This window comes from Electrophorus electricus, chromosome 5, assembly GCF_041902795.1.
Source record: "Electrophorus electricus isolate QZ-2024a chromosome 5, ASM4190279v1, whole genome shotgun sequence".
Classification (NCBI taxonomy): domain Eukaryota; kingdom Metazoa; phylum Chordata; class Actinopteri; order Gymnotiformes; family Gymnotidae; genus Electrophorus; species Electrophorus electricus.
In genome coordinates this window covers 6923500-6943552 of record NC_137501.1, presented here as the reverse complement: position 1 = coordinate 6943552, position 20053 = coordinate 6923500, and the positions used below count along the sequence as shown (strand labels likewise).

At 42.5% G+C, this 20053-nt stretch overlaps 1 protein-coding gene across 8 annotated transcripts in view; it reads left to right on the top strand.

The window, feature by feature from the left end:
- adgrv1 (adhesion G protein-coupled receptor V1) overlaps positions 1-20053 on the top strand; it is a 110412-nt gene that overhangs the window by 83676 nt on the left and 6683 nt on the right. For 7 of the 8 annotated variants that reach the window (XM_081714049.1, XM_081714048.1, XM_035529958.2 and 4 more), the window contains 3 exons: positions 1881-2059; positions 5365-5522; positions 13926-14047. In XM_081714049.1, coding sequence (XP_081570175.1) covers positions 1881-2059; positions 5365-5522; positions 13926-14047 — 459 coding nt within the window. Of the gene's footprint in view, positions 1-1880; positions 2060-5364; positions 5523-13925; positions 14048-20053 lie in introns of those variants that run through there. The other variant, XM_081714050.1, reaches the window with a different exon arrangement.

Here is a 20053-nt window from a genome sequence, read left to right as displayed (position 1 = left end):
CTAAATCGTTCTCCATATGGCTTTGGATGTAACCACAAGCCAAGTTGCGAAGGTCAGCGTGTTCTCTCAGGGCATCAGAAACAACAGGATTGGACAAGAACGCGGACACCAAAAGGTGAAAGAACATAACTCGTAATCCCTTAAAGGGCAGGGAGATACAAACACCTGGGCCCACAGTTGTGTTTCCCTTCCTAATTGAAAAGAAATCAGACCAAGTATTGACCAAAGGGGTATGCCCATAACCCAGCGGAAACCTAAGCTCTCTAAATCAAGGGCTGTTTTTCTCACCTAAAGGATATGCTGCTGTTTTTCAGTAATGCTAGACAAAGTGACTTGTTTGTGTATTGGCATTTGATGTCTGTTATACTATCCACCAAAAGATTACTCTAAAGTGCGTCAAGTAGACTGATCTGCTTATTACTATCCAGGGTTGTTTGAGTCCAAACCCATACTTGCTGAGAGATGTCATTTAATATATTTCACATTCTGTTCCTTCTAGTTACTTCTAACTTTAACTTTCAGCATTTCACAAAAGTGATTTTAAGATAGCTGCATGTATATGTGTATAACTGCACTTCTTTCTGTGTGTGTGTACACATGGATCTATTTAAACTGTTTGTATGTGAGAAAGGTAAACTATGATCCAAACTGGAAAGTATTTGTGTCCTTAATAAAAGGAATATGCTGGGTATGTGCCTCTATTCTCAGTCAAAGTTGGCCAATAACCAAAATTAATAACAGCCTTAAGATAGATTAGTAAATTATTCATCTCTTCTGTCTTGTCCACTGTGTGTCTCCTCATCTATTTGCCTGTTCTCTGTCTTTTTCTGGCTAGCTCTTCGCTTTTGCTTTCTGTCTTTTGAGCTCCCTTCTTTTTCTTTCTTTTTCCCCAAGTACAGAGAATGTGAACGATCCATTTCCACCTCGGTTTTCCAAGTCAGTCAGTGAAGGCCACTGATCTAAGAGATCCCTCCCACCTCTAATATATCAGATATTTGTCACTGTCTAAGCAGAAGTCTCTAGTCAAAGCCAGAAGGCAATGGAGCCATCATTGCATGAGACACCCAAGTGACTGCACTGAATAGCAAATGTTAATTGAGTGTTTCACAATGTTATTGCAACACCCTGCCAGTGACATTCCTCTTCTTCATAATTTGAAGGCCGGCATCGCATGTGGTGCTGCAACAGCTCTGTAATCTATTAAAGTATTTACTGGTGGAAATGGAAAAGGTGTAAGCTTATGGTCGTTGTTTTATCTCTGGGCATCGCAAGCATAAACACTTCATTACCTGAAGTAATGTAATGGCTATAGATTATGGAGATTGTATGTCAAAGGCCAAATCTTTGAAGATCCAGGTCCTGACCCTAGAGAAGCTGCATTTCTGGCTAGAAATCAAATGCTGAGCTCTGGAACATATTAACACAAGCTGAACCAAAGCTGACGTGGGCCTGTTTGTCAGCTGAAGATCATCGGTACAAACAAGACTCCAAAAAGCAAATCTCTGACTCTTACATTTTAAGTAGAAGAGTATTTGGGTCTTGCAGCAAAGAATAGCCTGAGTCAGACACGTTTGCCAGAAAGCCTCAAATAACAATCACTGTTTAGTCTAAAAATGCCACAGTTTCAGAAGTCAAGTGGTTGAATGCAGGCCACAAAATTCACGCAGTTCTTTGAACTGATCAATCAGAGATTCTGCTTCCAAAGGTGCTGCTGCCTGTCACTGTGCAAAAGAGTACGTTTCCTATTCATATGGGGCCTTGGGTACATGAAATATTTCCTCAGTAAATACACGTGCTTGCTGTTCTTGGGCCGATAAAGACGCGGTGGCCAGTAAAGGTGGTTTCCCCTGCGCGTCCTCATCTCGGGCATCTCTCCTCAGGCTGTCAACTTCTGGCAGACACTGGTGATGAACGACGAGCACACAGAGCGGCGCTACCTCATCTACTTCCTGCTGAGCTGGGGACTTCCTGCGTTTGTCATCATCACCCTGGTCATAGTGCTGCTCGGAGGTTACAAGTGGAAAATTCACCAGGTCTACGGACTAGTGCGTGGGGACCTGTGAGTGTGTGCGGACGCGGCCAGACACAGACACACACACACACACATGCTTGATGTGGCCACTCGCCTGCTGCCCCACATATGTGCACAGCCATGCTTACCCACGTCCTATAGGCAGACACTTCTGAGACTCTTTCTAAGAAAAATAGTGTTATGCTTATTTTCTCCTACTTCTGCCCCACATACACTGCCCTACCCAGAGTGGGTGGAGGAGAGCGCTGGTGTTTGTACATAGTGGGGCAGGGCTATTTTTGGCTCACAAACGTTCACTGTTCATACCTTCAGTTTCACACCCGTCTTGCCGGAGCGCTGACATTTTCTGTCCCCCAGGGCGGGTGCACTCAGGAAAGGTAAACATCCCTCTTATGGAGAGACAAACAAGTGATGTCACTTCACCTCATATCTCACCCGCCTCTGTGCAAGGAGGCAAGTTTCAAGGGCGCAGCTATTTGAGGGACAGCTTGAAGGAGTCTTGAAAGACTTTGCTTTGAAGAAACGTGTGCATTTTACCAGTAACCACCCAGCAATAGTAGTGACTCTGTTGGTGATTAGTACAATGGTTTAACAATAGTTAGTAATTAGTGTAACACTCACTAATTAGTGTAACACTAGCTGACCTTTGGGACTTCTGGAAAAAAGAGTTCATGTCCTTTACCGCAGGTGGATTAAAGACCCTCTAACATTGCCTGATAATTTGCTGCAAAGGGCCATATTGCAAAGAATGGGGGGAAAAAAAAAAGTCCTCTGAAGAATTAACATCTATTGGAATCCTTAAGGTATATTGATGAATTTGAATTCACTGGTAGGGCCCTATGAAAGTATAAGTGACACATTCTAACTCAAAACAAAAAAAAATTGATTGCTTCTTTTTTTTTTTGCATACTGGTTTATTTAAACATTCTAGTGATGAGTTAGCTCTATTGGACCATTTGTGTTAAACAGTTAAATGGGCCAAAAGATTAAATGGTGCTGAAAAACTTTGTGTAGTGGCAAAACTGACTTTGTAAGCTTTGTATGACTTTGTAAGCCAGTTTAAAAAGCCCTTTTTAGTTCTGGAGTAAATGGGATTTTGTGCCATCCACCATTTAAACTTTTTTCTATTTCTCATGTCTGAAAACATCAAGGCTGTGCCGATTGCTGTGTGCTGTGCTGATTACCGTCAGCAATGTTTATTGCCCTTCGTATCCCGGCCCCGGTGCTTTAGCGCTGACCAGTGAGCGCTGTGGACAAAGCACTCGGAAAGCTGGAGTCTTGTGGCGTCCGCCCAGCAGTATTAGCCACATTTATTAGCCTCAGTTCCAACAAGACTGCCCACTCTGGTTGGCCTGAGGATGGTGAGGCCTTCCTTTAAAACCCTTCAGCTGGGCAGGATGCATGGTGTGGGGTTGCCATGGGAACCATTCTGCTGCCATGATTAAGTTTCGAAGTTACCGTTTTGTTAGGAACTTACAGAAATAATTAAGAATAATTATGAACAGATGCATTACTCCAAGTACTGAGACTAATACAATGAGAGATCCTCCTATTAGGTTAATCTATTCTGTAGCTCTACATACAGACTACCAATCCTTGTTTATTCAGAAGCCAGGTGACTGATGGTCACTCATCTGGTTTTGTGCATAGTTATGATATGTTTCCAGAAGCCTCTTCCGGGAATGATCTGTTTAAAAACAAAAAAGCAGACAATGTCTGGATATTTTATATGTATGTATAAATGCATCCGTTTATGCAGTATTTGCAGGTGTCTGCCGAAACAGCATTTATACTTCTATGATGAACACACAGCTATAACCTGCCCTTTGGTCAAAAAAAGGGCACAAAAGAGTCCAGTAAAAGTTAATACAAAATATACATGCTTCCTGCCAGTAACTATGAGCTCACTAGCCAGCTCCCACAACTCCCTGAGCCAGTTTATCTGGTGAGCCTACATCAACCAGTTTCATCTGATCTCTCTCTCTCTCTCTCTCTCTCTCTCTCTCTCTCTCGCTCTATCTGCCTGCCTCTCTCTCTCTTTCTCTCTTTCTCTCTCCCTGCCTCGCTCTCCCTCTTCCCTTTATCCATCCTCACACCGACTCCCTCTCCACCCTTTTTCTGTTAGTCAGCAGACCGCAGCTGTAGTTTCAGCTCCAGCGCATTGTCTCTCTGCAACACCCCGGCACTAACATTACAGCCAGGCTGCAGGGGCGAGCCAGCCGCCATGCACAATATGGGACCTCCAAGGTGCTCTGTCTCAGTGACATTTGCTTTTTCGTGGGACGGCAACCTTCTGCAGAGGGTTTTTGTTGCTGGATCCTGCAATCCCATGAACAACAACTGATAAACCTGGAGTATAATTCATTGCTTTTGTGATTTCTGTATGGTGTTTGCACTATAGCAGCACCTGTCTCAGCTCAAAGAAACAGAAACAAAAGATGTTTGCAACTACACACATATTTGCCCATGTTGAAGGTGCTCGGTGTTTATGTATGAACATAAAACACGGCATGTTTGCACAATGCAGGAAGAGATATCTAGAGTATAGTAGGAATGTCCAAATCCACCTCCCCAGGCCAATACAAGGTCATGGGTAAGATCACTTTAAAAATCTGGCCTGCACACAGAGGCAGCATTAGTCGTTTGCATGCTTTGGATTCTGTTATGGCTTCGCCCTGCTGCCTGGGCCCTCCTCTACAAAATAAGTTTGGGTTTATTTGTCCATCCATTTGGCCCGGCTAGGGTAGGTCCTGCCCTGTGAACGATGGGCGGCTCCTCAGTATTTGGACTTGCACCGCGTCAAAACAAACTCAACCCGCATCACGTTCCGCCAAGCTTTCCCATGGCTGAGACTGCTCCGATTGCTTCCTGATTGCATGGCAGCAAAAAACCAATCGAGAATTCCTGAGATAAAGTGGGGGAAGGAAAACATGGATGGGAGAAAGGGGTGTCATGGTAATGAGACAGGCAGACCAGAGACACTGGGACAGGGTTGGTAAGTGTTCGGAGCCTCACTTCCGAATGCCTCTTCCATGTGGTGCTGAAATTCAGCATGCTGTCTGGCTCCATGTGATAAAAAACGCAAGGCCTAGAACTGACCCTGAATCAGTACATACACCAGGAGTGTTCCACTGTGTTTCTCACATTTAAAGTAACTCATAGAAACTCTCCAAACTTGTTATAATTATCTCCCTAATAACCAAAGTGAAGACCATGAATGACACTGCACTCTCTGATGTCCCTTTGTCTTCATGTTTGTCTTCAACAGTATGCTTCTCTCTCTCTCTCTCAATCTCTCTTTCTCTTACTCTCCATATTTCTCTCTCTCCTAGGTGCTTCATACCGAATCTGTATGTGGCTCTCTGTACCGCAGCCTTTGTTCCTCTGATCTGTTTGGTTGGAGTGCTGGTGGTGTTTATCCATGCCTACTATGTCACGCAACAATGGAAGGCCTACGATGATGTCTACAGAGGCCGCACCAACAGTGCAGGTGAGTGTCTGAGTACGAGTGTGCATGTGCGTTCGTGCATGTGTGTACGTGTGCTTGACTATTCCTAAAGATAGGAGCCGTATCACAAAATGAAATTTGAAAGAGGATTTTTCTCAAACAAAAACTGAAAGTAAACTGACTGAAGGTGGTTTCTCTTCAGTGTTTGTAATTGTGTAATTAGAATATGTTCTCATATCCCAGCAGAAAGTTCCCAAGTCTTTAGAGTTATGTGTCACCAACTGAGAAAAGCAGGAAGTGTTTCTAAATAGGCTGATTCCTGTAACACCATAAACATGGAATTCCCCCCTCTCAAGCATCGTTCTAGAGTGTGGGTGGCCATTGGCACGGCTCTGCCATGTCTGCCTTCCCAGTCTGTTCATATTGTGCTTGCGTGCAGGGTAAATCCTTTCCCACACAGTTACTTCAACAAGAGACTCCACACACGACGCCCCAAAATCTGTCACCATCACAGCTTTGCACATAGCTCGCTGTGAGACGTACACATTCGGTAACACTTGTGAGGCAACAGTTGGCAGAAGCCCAAAGCTTTGGGAATTTATTACATGACCAGGTCACGCAAACATGGGCCGTCACAAAGCGAGCATCAAGTGATATCGATATAGTTTACAAAACAACACCCAACCGCAATTCTTAAAACTCTAGGATGGTTAAACCGTATGTAGCCAATAGATGTCGCCTTATTATAACTTGAGCTCTAATCATAATTGTGTGGTGATGTTGAGTGCAACATTTAAAGTCCTCACTCAACACCATCTTATTCAAAACACAAGAAATACTACTTTTCTCCCATACTCACTTGCCACTTTACAATTTTTTGGTAAGTGTAACTACTAAAGGCATTTTGGATGTGTACAATTTGCCAGCATTCAGTATCATTTGCCATATACCCCATTCACTACTGTTCGGCTTCTGACCACAGTACCGCTGCTGACAGGATATTATTTGGATTGAAGACCCTTCTCAACACAGTAGTTACACTGACATGGTAGTGATATGGCAGTGAGTGTTGTTCTTGGATGAGTGTGTCAAACATATGGATAAGTGTGTCAGACAAGTGTCACTGGGCTTTTTCCTCAGTTTTTTCCTCAGTTTCAATTTCAATTTAAATGAGCTTTATTGACATGACAAAATCAAATTGTATTGCCAAAGCATTTATAGATAAACAGAAGTAACATGTACACAAACAGTAACATGTACACAAACACAGATGAAGAACAGAGTGGTATATACAGTACATACCCTGTACAGTGTATATATGCTGTGTATATGTACAGTGCATCAATACATATATATTACAATTTTAGTAAAGTACACACAGTTTCCAGGGAAACATGTTTTGGACAGAGGTCCTTCATCAGCTGTGCAAACAAAGTGCTTCTGAATTAGTGGTAGGAGGAGCCAGTTTATATGCAAAAGTAGATATTTAAATCAACATTTATTCCATGTGGTTTTAAATTTCAAAGAATGTAGATAAGTTCTTTTTCTTTAAGTTTCCTAATTTCATTGCTACCATAGCAACATCTGGCAATGCAAACTGTCATTAGTGCATGGTCCATTAGTACTAAAATGCCTTGCCACTGGAAACGACAAATCCTTAATCCTGATGGTCCAAAGGTGTTCAACAAACCAACGAGCAAGCCTTCTCTTGGTTTCTCCAATGTAAAGCTGATTACATTTCTTACAAGTAATACAGTATACAACTCCTGCAGTGATGCATGAGGAGGAATGGCAATGTTATGGTTTAAACATCAACTTTGTCATATATAAACTCTGCCTAATAATTCTGTCCAAAACGTTCTGTTTCTCTGGAAACTCTGTACTTTTACTACAATTTTAATATCTCTACATCTCTTACTACAGTAGACTACAGTTACTCACCTGAAATATTCTTCAGATTTATATATATAATTCAATAATCCAACACAAATGGTGTACAGAGACAGATGGACTAGTGTCGCTAACAGTTCACCTACAACCTGTTTCTTTCTAATTAATAATGTTTCTAATAAACTGGCATGTGAGGGTAGGCGTCCGCATTTACCAAGATTTGAAGTATTCTTGGAGCCTGAAGCACAGATGCTGGCAGACGCCCCTCTGTCTACGGCGAGTACATCAGCAGCTGACTCGGAGCTCCCTTCCGCTCCTGGTCTGAGGGAACTCCACCGAACGAGGCCACCTTCCATCTGACAGACCACAGGATCCAAGCCTGCGGTCGGGGCCGGGGGGGGTCCTCTCTCCGAGAGAGCTCTATCTCTGTTTCTCTGGAGTCTGGAACTGCAGTACTAGGCCTGAGCCAGAAATGCTCTGAGTCCCGCGCTATTGGAAGCTGTCGAAAGAGCGGCTCTTGGAAAAAGAAAAAAACAAGAGCGACCTTGGATAACTTTGTCCTTGGGATGTGCCGATATTCAGCCATGCCAAAGTTTCCTGACCCTCGGATGAAGGGTTTTCCAAGCTTGGGATGCACCACTCAGCCTCTGGGAAGGGTCATTGTTCCCTGTGTCTGTGTGGAAAATAAATAGCACAAAATTACTAAACATAAGCCCTGTGTAAAGATTTCGACTTGTCTTGGGACTTTGAGAGAAGTGGTGTGCTTTCATGATGGGGTTTACTTTTCCTGGCTGGGCGCTGGCAGGCATCTAATCCTCTTTTTTTCTGTTTGTTTACAGCCAGCTGCTGCAATGCCTTGTGGGTTGTTGTAGTGTAAAGGTTATCGGTCAGTTTAGTTCCAGCTGAAAGTACACAAAGAGACTTTTCTTTTGAATGCAGGCCTTCCCGTACCCTGGCTTCAATTACTTTCTGTTCCCGAACTCCTCCGCCATGATAAAGGGCATGTTTATTAGCGCTTTGTCCTGTATTTACTGCAACTATTGATTTGCAGAGAGCAGTTGTCCTAATAAGCATTTTCCCAGTTTTCTGCAAATGCCTTTTGAAGACTGTGTGTCATTTTTCAAGACTCATTCAAATTAAAAACATTTGGTACCTTACAGCTTTCTATGAATATATTCTTCAAAGGCTGTTAGCATTTAAAGTTGGTGAATTCTGATGTGCTTCTGTGGAAAAATAGTAGCACTTCTTGGAGGAGGCTTAAGTGAGTTAATGTTACCTTTAACCCCAATTCACAGGTGTGAGTATGAACACGGAAAGGCCACCAGGTCAGGTGACCAGCTTGGGCAACATATTATATGACATTTTCCTGGCCCCAAAACAGTCCACTTTACTTTAGCGGCTTGTTTCCAGTCATTGGCCTGTGTGGTGAAGGACTTTGAGGCATTTGATTGGAACCGAGCAATTAAGTTCAGCTTCACTTAGTTCCATCTGCTGCTGGCGTCAGCAGCCATATCCTCAATAAAGATGAGCCATCCAGCACCCATAGAAGCCACACATACCCACGCCGCCATCTTCCCAAGATGAGGTGGTGTGTTTTGGTGCATGACCTGCGGCTGCACTCTTGTTTTAAACAGTACAGTACTGCTCTTAATAGCCATAACTGAATTTATGAGTTATAATGCCTTATTTTTCAGCATTAGTTGCATGTGATGCATGTTTCTTCTGGGTCCTTGACATTGCATGTGCAGCAGCTGATGAAATCAAGCAAGAGCTCCTGCCTCTCTCCCAGGATCCTTCAGCTGATAAATAGGCACGTATTGAAAGTCCTTGTCAGCTCTACCTGCTTTAGATGCAGGACAATCTGGGAACTGACATGGCTTCTGACGTCAGTTCAGATCAGATAGCTCGCTGTAGCTTGGAGTGCTAACATGCTTGAAGGCTTGTTGGCTTCTCTGTCTGCCTTACCCTCAATCTTTTGGGCCCTGTTCCAAAAAGACAATATCATTTGTTTTTGCAAGTAATAGAGTAATAGAGAAGTAATAGAGAGTAAGAGGCAGTCGAGAGTATTTTGACGATGAGGAATCAGACTAGATTGGCTTTTTAATAACAAAAGCAATAATATGCAAAGAACACCATCTTTTTATAGCTGTAAATGTACTTTGTACTGAAATTGCTCATATCTGGACCTAAGAATGCTATCACCCGTATGTTCCAGGGAGACAAGGTGTTTAAACATTTAAACATACACAGCAAAATGGTCCCTTTGTTTATGTCAGTGTTATAGCTTAACTTAAAGGTTCATACTCTGGCCCTTTTCTCCAATGTTTGATGTGACTGTGGAAGCTCTTCAAGTAAAAACTGTCCCAAGATAGAAACAATTTCTTATGATCGTACACGCACACACGCGCGCACACACACACGCACACACACATTAAACTGTTATCAGTTCTGAATTATCAGCAAATTAATTAAATAATAATTAAATAACAAAGGAAATGAATTATTTGACTCTAAGTGATGGACAGAGGTTCAGATTTTTTCATAGCTTTAGCAGTTCTGTAGATCTACCTCACATGCAATCCTTTATGCACTACAAATGTCTGATTTGAGCCTGTCATTGAATGAAAGCAACATTTTTGATTGCATAAGACATATTTACATTCAAAATCAATAGTTTTTCTGTTCTTGAAGTTGATTTGTTTCACATTACATAGCCATTGTGTGTTTATAACCCCAGTAAAGAGTTTGCATCACATACAAAATACTATTATCATATAACACTATTTCAGCAAACTTTTGTCATTTGGGGAACTCTTTATATGGCAGAAGGTTTATGAATAACAGTGGAAAGTCAACAACAGAGAACTCATTAACCCTTTTTAATAGAGCACATTCATGTAATGTACTAGCCTTTTACCATGCTCAGATACTGGCCTTTACCACGTCCATAAAAAGCAGGCCACGGGCAATAACCATTACCCAAACAGCAATATGAACTAAGAGAGGGTGTAGGAATACAAAGCAATTGAGGCAAAAATAGAAAAGCACGAATGCGAAATTGCCCTATGGCACCTTTGATAGCCTCTTAGGGCCTTTCTGTACTTTCCGGACCACGGGGGGCTTGGTGCTGGGGACAGACTTTCATGCACATGGCAGGTACACCATGCACAGTTGATCCAGGGTCAGCTTTAGAACTCGGCTTCTGCCTGACCTTTTGTTTGGTGTTGTGCTTAATGTTCCAACACCGCGATAGAAGTTTTTCCCAGAGAGAAGGCAGGGCCTCGGAGAACAGGGCATGCAGAACATCTGGTCCAAGAACACTACCCCCCCTTCCCTTTGCCACTGAATGCTGAGCTGGATATCCTATCATCATGCCAACACACGGAGCCACACACACAGAACAAGTGTATTGTTTAGAACAGGATGAGAAAAACCAACACTTCCAATCTAATCCTGATTTTGGATGTTCTTCTAGGCTGGCTAACCTCCCGCTGCTCTTACGGATCACTTACCAGTACTCCTCCATCCATCCCAGGCCTCTCTTTCATGTCTATGCCATGGATGCGATTCTTTGCAGTGTCCCATAGCCCGTTCACTGGTACCTTGCGGCACTTTTTTCCCATAATGCCTGAGCGGATGGCCAGACGGACGTTAGCTCAGCAGGTGTGAGACAAAGCAGGGTCTTTTCCTTGAGGCAGGCTTGGGGAAGGCTGTTGTGACAGCTGGTCTGGCATCTCCGAACAGGAGCCAGAGTGCTGTCTCACATTACAGCCCCTGTGTTTGTCCTAAGAGACCCACTGTGCTTGTCTTTCCATGCAGAGGAGCCTTGTTCATCCCAGCAAATAATGGACACATTCTACTTCAGTCTTGTTTTCCAAGTATCCACTTGAACCCTGATACTTTAGGAAACACGATGTTTGAAATGGAGTATCTTTTCATGTAGCTTTTTTTTTTTTTTTAAATAAATGGTTTACTTGTCAGTCAGTTTTCTAATTACTGGATTGGCAGGAGTGTGCGCAATAATGATTCAGACTTTTTATCTTTGTGTCAATTCTCAGGTATGCGTATATTTATGTATTTAAAATTTTGAAATAACAAATCAGAATTAATCTGCATGAATATGTATCTCATACCTGTAGTGTTAATAAATCTTGCACTTGAATCTTTGTATTACTCAACTTTTGAAATGACTAAAGCTAAACACTTCCCCAGAATGCCAGGTTACTGTACATGCCATTCCACTCTTACACTCCACTCCCTGCACACAATAATAACCTAAAGTCCTACGCACTGACCAAGTGATAATTCTTAACTATAGCATCCTGTTTTGCTTCAGAACTGTCGAAGCACATCTCAGTGTGCATGGCTGAGTGCACACATCTCCCTACAGTGCCTCTTAAGGAAACTGAACATTCCTTGGGAATGGCACATAGAATGGTAAAAACCCCATGATGACTCTCTTAGGAGGGCCTGTGGGGATTCAAGGCTTGTGGGGAAAAGGAGTTGTTCTGGGGCTGAGGGAACTCCCCAGCCTGCACTGCTCGTGCTAGTGTTCAGGGCTTGGGAACGTGGAGGCCAGGCTCAGACCATGAAGAAGAATGTGCTTACTGCAGTGGGAAGCAAGGGAGAATAGTTGTGGGAGGTGTCCACTGTAGGTACTACTGAGAGGGAGGTCACAGGAGAAAGGGCGGGGGGGTGGTGAGAAGGAAGGAATGCAAGGGACCAGAGGAGAGCAGACAGAGAGAAGGTAAAATAAGGGCTGAAGCATGAGATGGGGAGAGGGGTCAGAGAGTAATGGAAGAGGAATGGAAGTAACATCTCTGTGCTAGCCCAGTGGGTAAACTCTGGGCCCACAACACACATCTGTCGAGGGATGTGACCTTCTATTACAGCCCAAGTCCTTCGTGAAATCCACGGAGTCTGACTCACATACACCCTCCTCGAGTGTCACAGACAGAGGCCTGACATTCTCACCAGCCCTATGATCAAATCTGGCAATCTCAGTCGATGTCCACTTCAGGCCCAGGTGCTATCGAAGCGGCCCGACCGATGCAGGACAGTCCGAGAGCATTGGCTAATGCTAACACACAAGCGCCATTGAGAACACTAGCCCCATTGAGAACCATTACCATGACGTATGGTGATGTAAGTGGCCACTAATGGAGGCGAATTGTTGTAAATGTCAGATTCCACCCATATTGATTTATTCCAAATAAAAGCCATTGTAGTGCATGTAAGTGCACTAATGACAGGACCTGTGCAACAATAGGGTGGAGTCTCATAGGTGTTGAGGTTTTCTGTTCAGGATGCAGTTTGTGGAACATCTCAAATGAGGCCTGGATGGAAATGAGGGAGTAGATCCAATTCAGCATGACTTTTGGTGGTGGGGGGGGCATTCTTTGTAGTAGTAATCTAGGGAGTGAGGGGATGATCATCACTGAGTCACTATAGTGGTCCATTCCCTTGGGAAATGAGCAGATCAAATTCTGTGTTTGCTGTAGGTTAAAAACATGGCACATGCAAATTGGGCCCTTGGGAGAAGATTCTACAGTTTGACCCATCTCCTAGATGCCCCCGTATTACTGTGCTTGCTGACTGGAGGTTCTGGACTCAAAGTTAATGTAGCTAAGGGTTGTGGTATTTGATGTTGGAGGCAGAGATGCAGCATGAGGACTGATACTTATGTGCTAGAGATATGAGCGGAGTCCGTTTAAACATACAGCATATGTGTCAACACGTAGCATGCCTGCCAACGCATAACGTGTGAGATGTCGGACTGGGTTGTAAACCACAGCTTCAGTTACTGCTCTCAGATGTAAATGTGCAGAAATCTAGGCCATTTATCCTCTGCAGAATAGTAATCAAATCTTAGCCTATTAGTGCCAAGTATTTTAAAACCGGAAAATGCTAAAACCTGTGCTATAAATGAAATCTCAGTTCACCTGTCTTCACAGGGTACTCCACCAATATCAGGCTGTCAGCCTGCATCCACTCCAACTGGAGTCCTTGTGCTCTGTTGCCTGAGAGGCTCTCAACTAATTGTCCACATAAAGCAGCCTCATGGGCTAAGCCCTCCGCCTATAGTCCCGACCCCACAGGTCCTAACTTAAGGCCTCCTAATTAAGAGTCTCTTGATGACCCCACTCTCAGTCGTCACTGGTTTCCCACAAATCAATAAAGGCGCCCACTCAGCTACTGCGTCCCAGTGCAGAGGCCATTAAAGAGGTCGAGTGCTTGCGTGGGGTCGTTTTTTCCTCCACGGTGTGTGGAAAAAGTGCTCTTGCTAGCCAAGATCGCCACGGTGACGAAGCTGCACCCATGCCAACAATTCTTCATGTCCACAGGGCACAAAATAAATGTGCTAGCATCTGTACAGCCAGCAAAACTCAGAAAGAATGGTTGTCTTGACTCAAATGTGGCAAGGTGCTAATTGAGCAAGCCAACTGTGATTGTTATACCAAGATGGTGTAGTTAGGCCAAACTGTTGAGCCTCTGATGTGTTTCTCTGCCACATGTGTGCATGTCGCTAATGTGATGCTGGCTTTTGTTCTGCAGAGGTTCCCATGGTGTTGTACCTGTTCACCCTGGTGACGCTGGTCTGTCTGTGGGCTGGCGTCCACATGGCCTACACATATCTGTGGATGCTCATTCTCTTTGTCATCTTCAACATCCTGCTGGTAAGAACATCCATCTTGAGACCATTCCTTAGCATACTGTCCTCCCAGTGTCTCATCTGCCTTACATATCTCCCAGAAATCAATTTGAATTAAGTGTAGCTTTTTTTCCCTTCTTTGTATTAGTTTTAATTAATTTGAGGTAAGTAGAGTGAGGTTATTATGAGTCACAGGATGCCAAACTGAAAAAGCCGTCAATCTTGTCGTTTAATCTTATCAGAGCTCTTTTGTGGTAATAAATTCACCATCGGTGTTGAGCACTGAGTGTTCTCTCATTCTGCAAAGCATATATAGGCAGGCTTGATTATGTAATAAGCTGAGAATCCCTAAAGACACACAGCGCATCATGCTGTATGGAGTGTGGAGGCATGGCATTGACGTGATCCCCAAAACCCTTTTATGATCACCAGTGAAGCACTTTACACAACTTCATGAGATACAGTCTATGTTCTTTCTGGGTTCTATGATGGCTAAGTAGACGAAGGAGCTCATGCACCTTTACAGCCTGTCGATCAGCCTTGGTGTGATTATTGATCCTTTAAGCCAGTGCGTGCACATTTGAGCATGCTCGGGGTGGGCTCTACCATGGCCCCATAATGTCTTCATAAAAAGAGAAAGTCAGTTTAAATATTGACCGTGAGAGCCATCTGCCTTATCTTCAGGTGTTATAAGAAGAAGAGGGGATGATAAGCCCTGATCCTTGTATGGGTGATTATCACAGAGGTCCTCAGTTCAGGAGAGATAGTTCTATCTTTACAGCTTTCTAATCAGTAGAAGTAGCTTTGGTTTCTATTCTGTCCATGTTATGTAAGTAGTGTGAGACCATGTTTGAAGTTTACACCATAAATTGTCCCATGCTGATACAACAGATCATTTTGTTCGAATGTGTTCTCGAATATCCACCCAACTGATGCAAGCAGGTTCTGATACTCTGATAGCAAAATAGACAAGTTTTTCATTTTATGTAGATGTTTGTACATTAGAAAGACTTTAAAAGTTACATTTGAGTTTGGCTAGAGTTGATTCATGAATTTTCCTTCACCTTGACCTTTAAAAGAGCCATCCTGGTCTGAAGTGGAAGGACTGTGTGAAACGTGTCAGACACCATCATGCTGATTTGTAGCGTCCGTGTGAATAAAGTTTCTCCGGTAGTGTGGAGTTGGTGTGGCCCTGGGTAAGCGGCCTGCAAAACTGTTGCTTAGAGAGTTTGGCAGAATGCAGTGCAGATGGAACAGAATGTGCTCTACCACTGACGAGGGTAGGGAAGCTGCAGCCATTGCTGTTTATTAGCTGCGAACCAAGTCATCTGGCCCAGAGTTAGACTGGACCATTAGCGCTGCTTCAGAGTACTCACTGAATATGTATGAACATGCAAATTGGGCCCTTGAACACAAAGTTTGACACACCTAGTCTTATTTATTTTTAGCATTTTCTACATTTTAGAAAAACAGTGATGGTATCAAAATAATGAAATAACGTGATTATGCTGTGTTAAACAAATATTGACTATCTTAGGTTTTAGATTCTTCAAAGTTCTTCAAAGCCACCCATTACTTGACAGCTTTGGATGACAACTTTGCATGCTCTTGGTGTTGTCTTACCCAGCTTCATGAGGCAGTCACCTGTGAGGTCTGGAAGACATTCTCATGTATGCTGGGCACTTGTAGGGTGAGGGATTACATTTCTGAATTTGTTGAGGGAGCAATTACAATTAATTTAAAATGTAATTATTATATAGTGTATATATTGCTTTTGAAATCATTTTCTATATAGGCTATCAACTTTCACTATTTATATTTGTCTTAAAAGCAAACTTAAAAACATATATTACCTCAGGTGTGTACACTGGTACTCTGTGTGAATGGTACTCTGTGTGTGTGTGTGTGTGTGTGTGTGTGTGTGTGTGTGTGTGTGTGTGTGTGTGTGTGAGAGAGAGAGAGAGAGAGGAAGAGAGAAAGAGAGAGAAAACTAGCACAGTGAAGACTCTTACAAAACTGATTGAAAAAAAAAAAACTCTTACAAAACAAAATTGATTTCAACAATACATGAAAATGTCCCCATTTTTGCCATAGGTATAGGTGAATCTTTGGCTGTCTATTTCAGATGTGCCTACTACATTGAGTTTCCTAATAGTGTAGGTCTAAACAAGTGAAGAAAGGAAACTACACATGGGAGACTATTAATCTTTCATTTTGTAATTGCACATACCAACACTAACAGGCTTGTTTCAATCTTTTTTCTACTTTTTTCTATGTTCCTTACTTATTCCTTCCCTTCTACATGTCTGTATATCTCTCTGGCTAAACTACTAAGGCATGGTCACATCATTTGAATCCTTTACTATGGCCATTTAGTGACACAATTCCAGTGTAATATCCTCAGAGCTACGATACAAAATTACCTGAGGGAAAAGAGCTTAGGACACGTTTTCACATTTGTCTAGCCCACTGTTTTCAACTGATCCTATTAATAGTACATCAGCAACAGTTAGGGATGGAAATGAGGAAACTGCTTACTCCTCTCTACACTCTTAACTTCTACTTAGCTTACTAAGATGAATACGTAACCTTTAATTTATGCTATTAAAAAGCAATGTCACTTACCTGTGTCCCCTTAGGTTCTTGTTTCAGCTGTACCTATTGATATTGTGAGCACTCACGCTGGCAAAGAAGTAGGCCATTGCTCAGCTTTGTAGCAGGATATTTATTCATTCTAGAAACCACCATGACCACTCCCACTGTCCCAGCATCCTTGAGCCATATGCTATGTTGTATTCCACACTGGCGTAACACACACAACTGCTAATCATCTTTTCTTCTCGTCACCCACAAAGTTTGTCAGTTGCGTTCTCAGGACATCTTGGTTTGTTGTTGTTCATGTGGTCATCATTAACAGGCTGTTCATAAATTTAGAGGTCATATTATGGTAACTGCTAAAGTTAAACAAGTTATAATGAATATACATATTTATACACACATACAGAACTCAGTGGAACACTAGAGGACAACACTAGAAGCTAAATCAAAGCCGATTGCCCAGGTGACCATAAAGTGTTGTGAATATGATGGAGATGCACTGTCCCCGTAGCTGTTCTGCATCTTCTCAGTCAGATCAAAAATAAGTGTTGGGAATGGGTACAGATTCAGGAGTGGAGCTACGTCAGCCTCCTACTGTACATGGATGCCATCGAGCCATCAAGCTGTACGCCAAGACAGAATGGACCGTTGATTCACTGAATGAGAGCCAGGAATTACATTATCAGCCTCGGTCCAGAAGAGTGCAATCCTAGGAACAGCAAAAGTACCCTCACCTTTTGTGACCCCCAAACTGGGAGAGTGACTCCAGCAGATCCCAGGAACAACATCTGAGATCTCCATCCAGAGGAGTGCAGTCCTGGGAGTAGCTAAGATACTACGCAGGTCTTTCAAGCTCCCAGGCCTGAGTACCCAAGTTTGAAGGAAAAAGTTGGACCCAAGGAGGAAGTGGGGAATTTTATTTATATATATATATATATATATATATATATATATATATATATATATATATATATATATATATATATATATATATATATAAAATGTGTGTATGTATATGTATGTATGTATGTATGTGTGTATGTATGTATGTATATGTATGTATATATGTATGTATATATGTATATATGTATGTATATATGTGTATATATATATATATATATATATATATATATATATATATATATATATATATATATATATATATATATATATATACACACACATATACATACATACATATACACGCACACATTTTTATATATATATATATATATATATATATATATATATATATATATATATATAATGTGTGTGTGTGTGTTTCATATACAAGGTCCTCTCTAACAAAGATTTTCCAGCTGAGGAAACGTAATACAAGTTCAATGTAACACACAATGTTTGGGATGTTAGATGTTTCAAGGAGAAGTCCTTCATCAGCTGTGCAAGCTAAATATGTATGTATGTATGTGTAATATATAGCACTCAAACTTATTTCAGATTTATTTCTGATCACTCTGACATGAATGTAATGTATGTTGTCCACTTTGCACTGTTCCATGGTCTGTGTTTAGAGCTACTGCACACAGACACAGATAGGGTCCATCAATAAATGCAGTTTATTCTCCTTATCAAGATTTTGGTCTGAATCCAAGCAACACTCAGAGAAACTGGCTAGGTTTGAAGGGTTACTAGGTTAAGAGGTATATAGTAGTTGAAGAGATCCAGTGGCACTTGTGATTTATTTTCAGTTTCTTAGGACAGTGAGCATTTTTCACTTCTTGGCTTTAGGTCAAGCATATCAATAACATCAAACCCAGTTAGATGTACTATAACCTGCCCTGTGCGGCCATTTATTCTACAGTTTCGGGTTTGCTGAACAATGTCTAAAAAAGATGAACGTGCAGGGTAGGGGGGCAGTAATACCAGGGTGTGGAGGCATTTGTTTGGTCTTAAACCAACACTTGGTAGGGGAAAAAAGCCAGCACGGATGACTAATCAGATGCTTGCACCATGTGTAATGAAATGGGCAAATACTCTTTCAGTGGAGTGCACTTGTGTTTGTAAATGGCTGGAATAAGGTAACCAAACACGGCTGACACAGCAACGTATGTAGGGCCGAGGAAAACGTATCTGCCATTCTTTGGAGGAGAAAGATCATTGATGCTGAGCGTTTCATCTCACTGGGCCTTTTCTGTTGCGTTCACTCTAGGGGTATGCCTGATGGTGCTGTTCGATATCTTCAGTAATTCTTACACCTATAAGTGTGTGTGTGCATGTGCAGATCAGTTTTTAGGATTTGTTATTTATAAGCAATATAGCAAGTGGCCTCCAAGGCATTTAAATACATACATGTGCGTGCGAACAGTGGTGACTGAAGAGTCACGGATTAAATGTGCGTGCCAGCAGATCAACTACAGTGCGTAACTGTACACTTGAAATGCGCCTGCAAGACTGGTGTACCTAGTAAAGTGGCCTGAAGATAATGGTATGATCTAGGTGTTTCTTATAAAGAGGCTTGTGGGTGTACCTTTTTAAAAACCCATTCACAAGTGCCCTCTCAATCACTGTAGGACACTTGTGATTAATTGTTTTCCAGTCATATGTATTCATATCTGTTTTCCACTGATACGTCCTCAAGCTTTATCTTCCCTCCAGACTGTGGTTCTCTATAGTGCTCATTGCCGTTAGCCCAAACACGTTTACGCTACTGCAGCAATCTTTTGCGCAGCCGTTCAAACAGATTCAGCGATAAACTGCATTTGTGAGCTTGAATATGGAAGGCTAGTTTGCTCCTTCTGGCACTGGGGCATCTGTTCCAGGGACAGGGCCCCGGCGCCGTCTGGGTCCGTCCGTCCCCTCCGCACACCACTGGCAGGTTTCCTGAGCCAAATGTGATGGTGTTTGTATTGTGGTACCACTGATCATCCTGCCAGGCTGTGCTAGTAAGTGTTTTGTTCCACGGAAAGCAGAGCTTTGAACAACAGAGCTCATGTACCCATGATTCGTTTTCCTTCCTGTTTCCTGAATGAGCTTGCACTCTAATAATAGATCTGCTTTGATTGTGCCACTGCTCGCATTAATATTGCTAGACCCACAGGACAAATCAGAATCAGGGGTTGGTGGGGAAGCTGTATACACAGTCTTGTTTTTCTGCCCTCTTCGTCCCCGCTTGTTGTGTGCCATGTCATTCGTTCATTCATTCATTCATCCTTTCATTCACAATGCTCTGTTGTAATAAGGATGTGTGAGTGGTTATCCCTTGACCCTCTTAGTCACTCTCAGTTTTCTTTTCTTTTCCCTGTCCTCCTTAGCACTGCAACCCCTCTGGCGAACCCCGACAGGTCAGCTGCAAATGGAGGCCACCGCTCCTGAGTGGCGAGCACTAACAGAACTGACTGGGATAACTTGGCTTGAAATTATGGCCTCTGGCCATTTCTGTGCGAATCTCCCAGAGGGGGATCTTAAAGAGTGT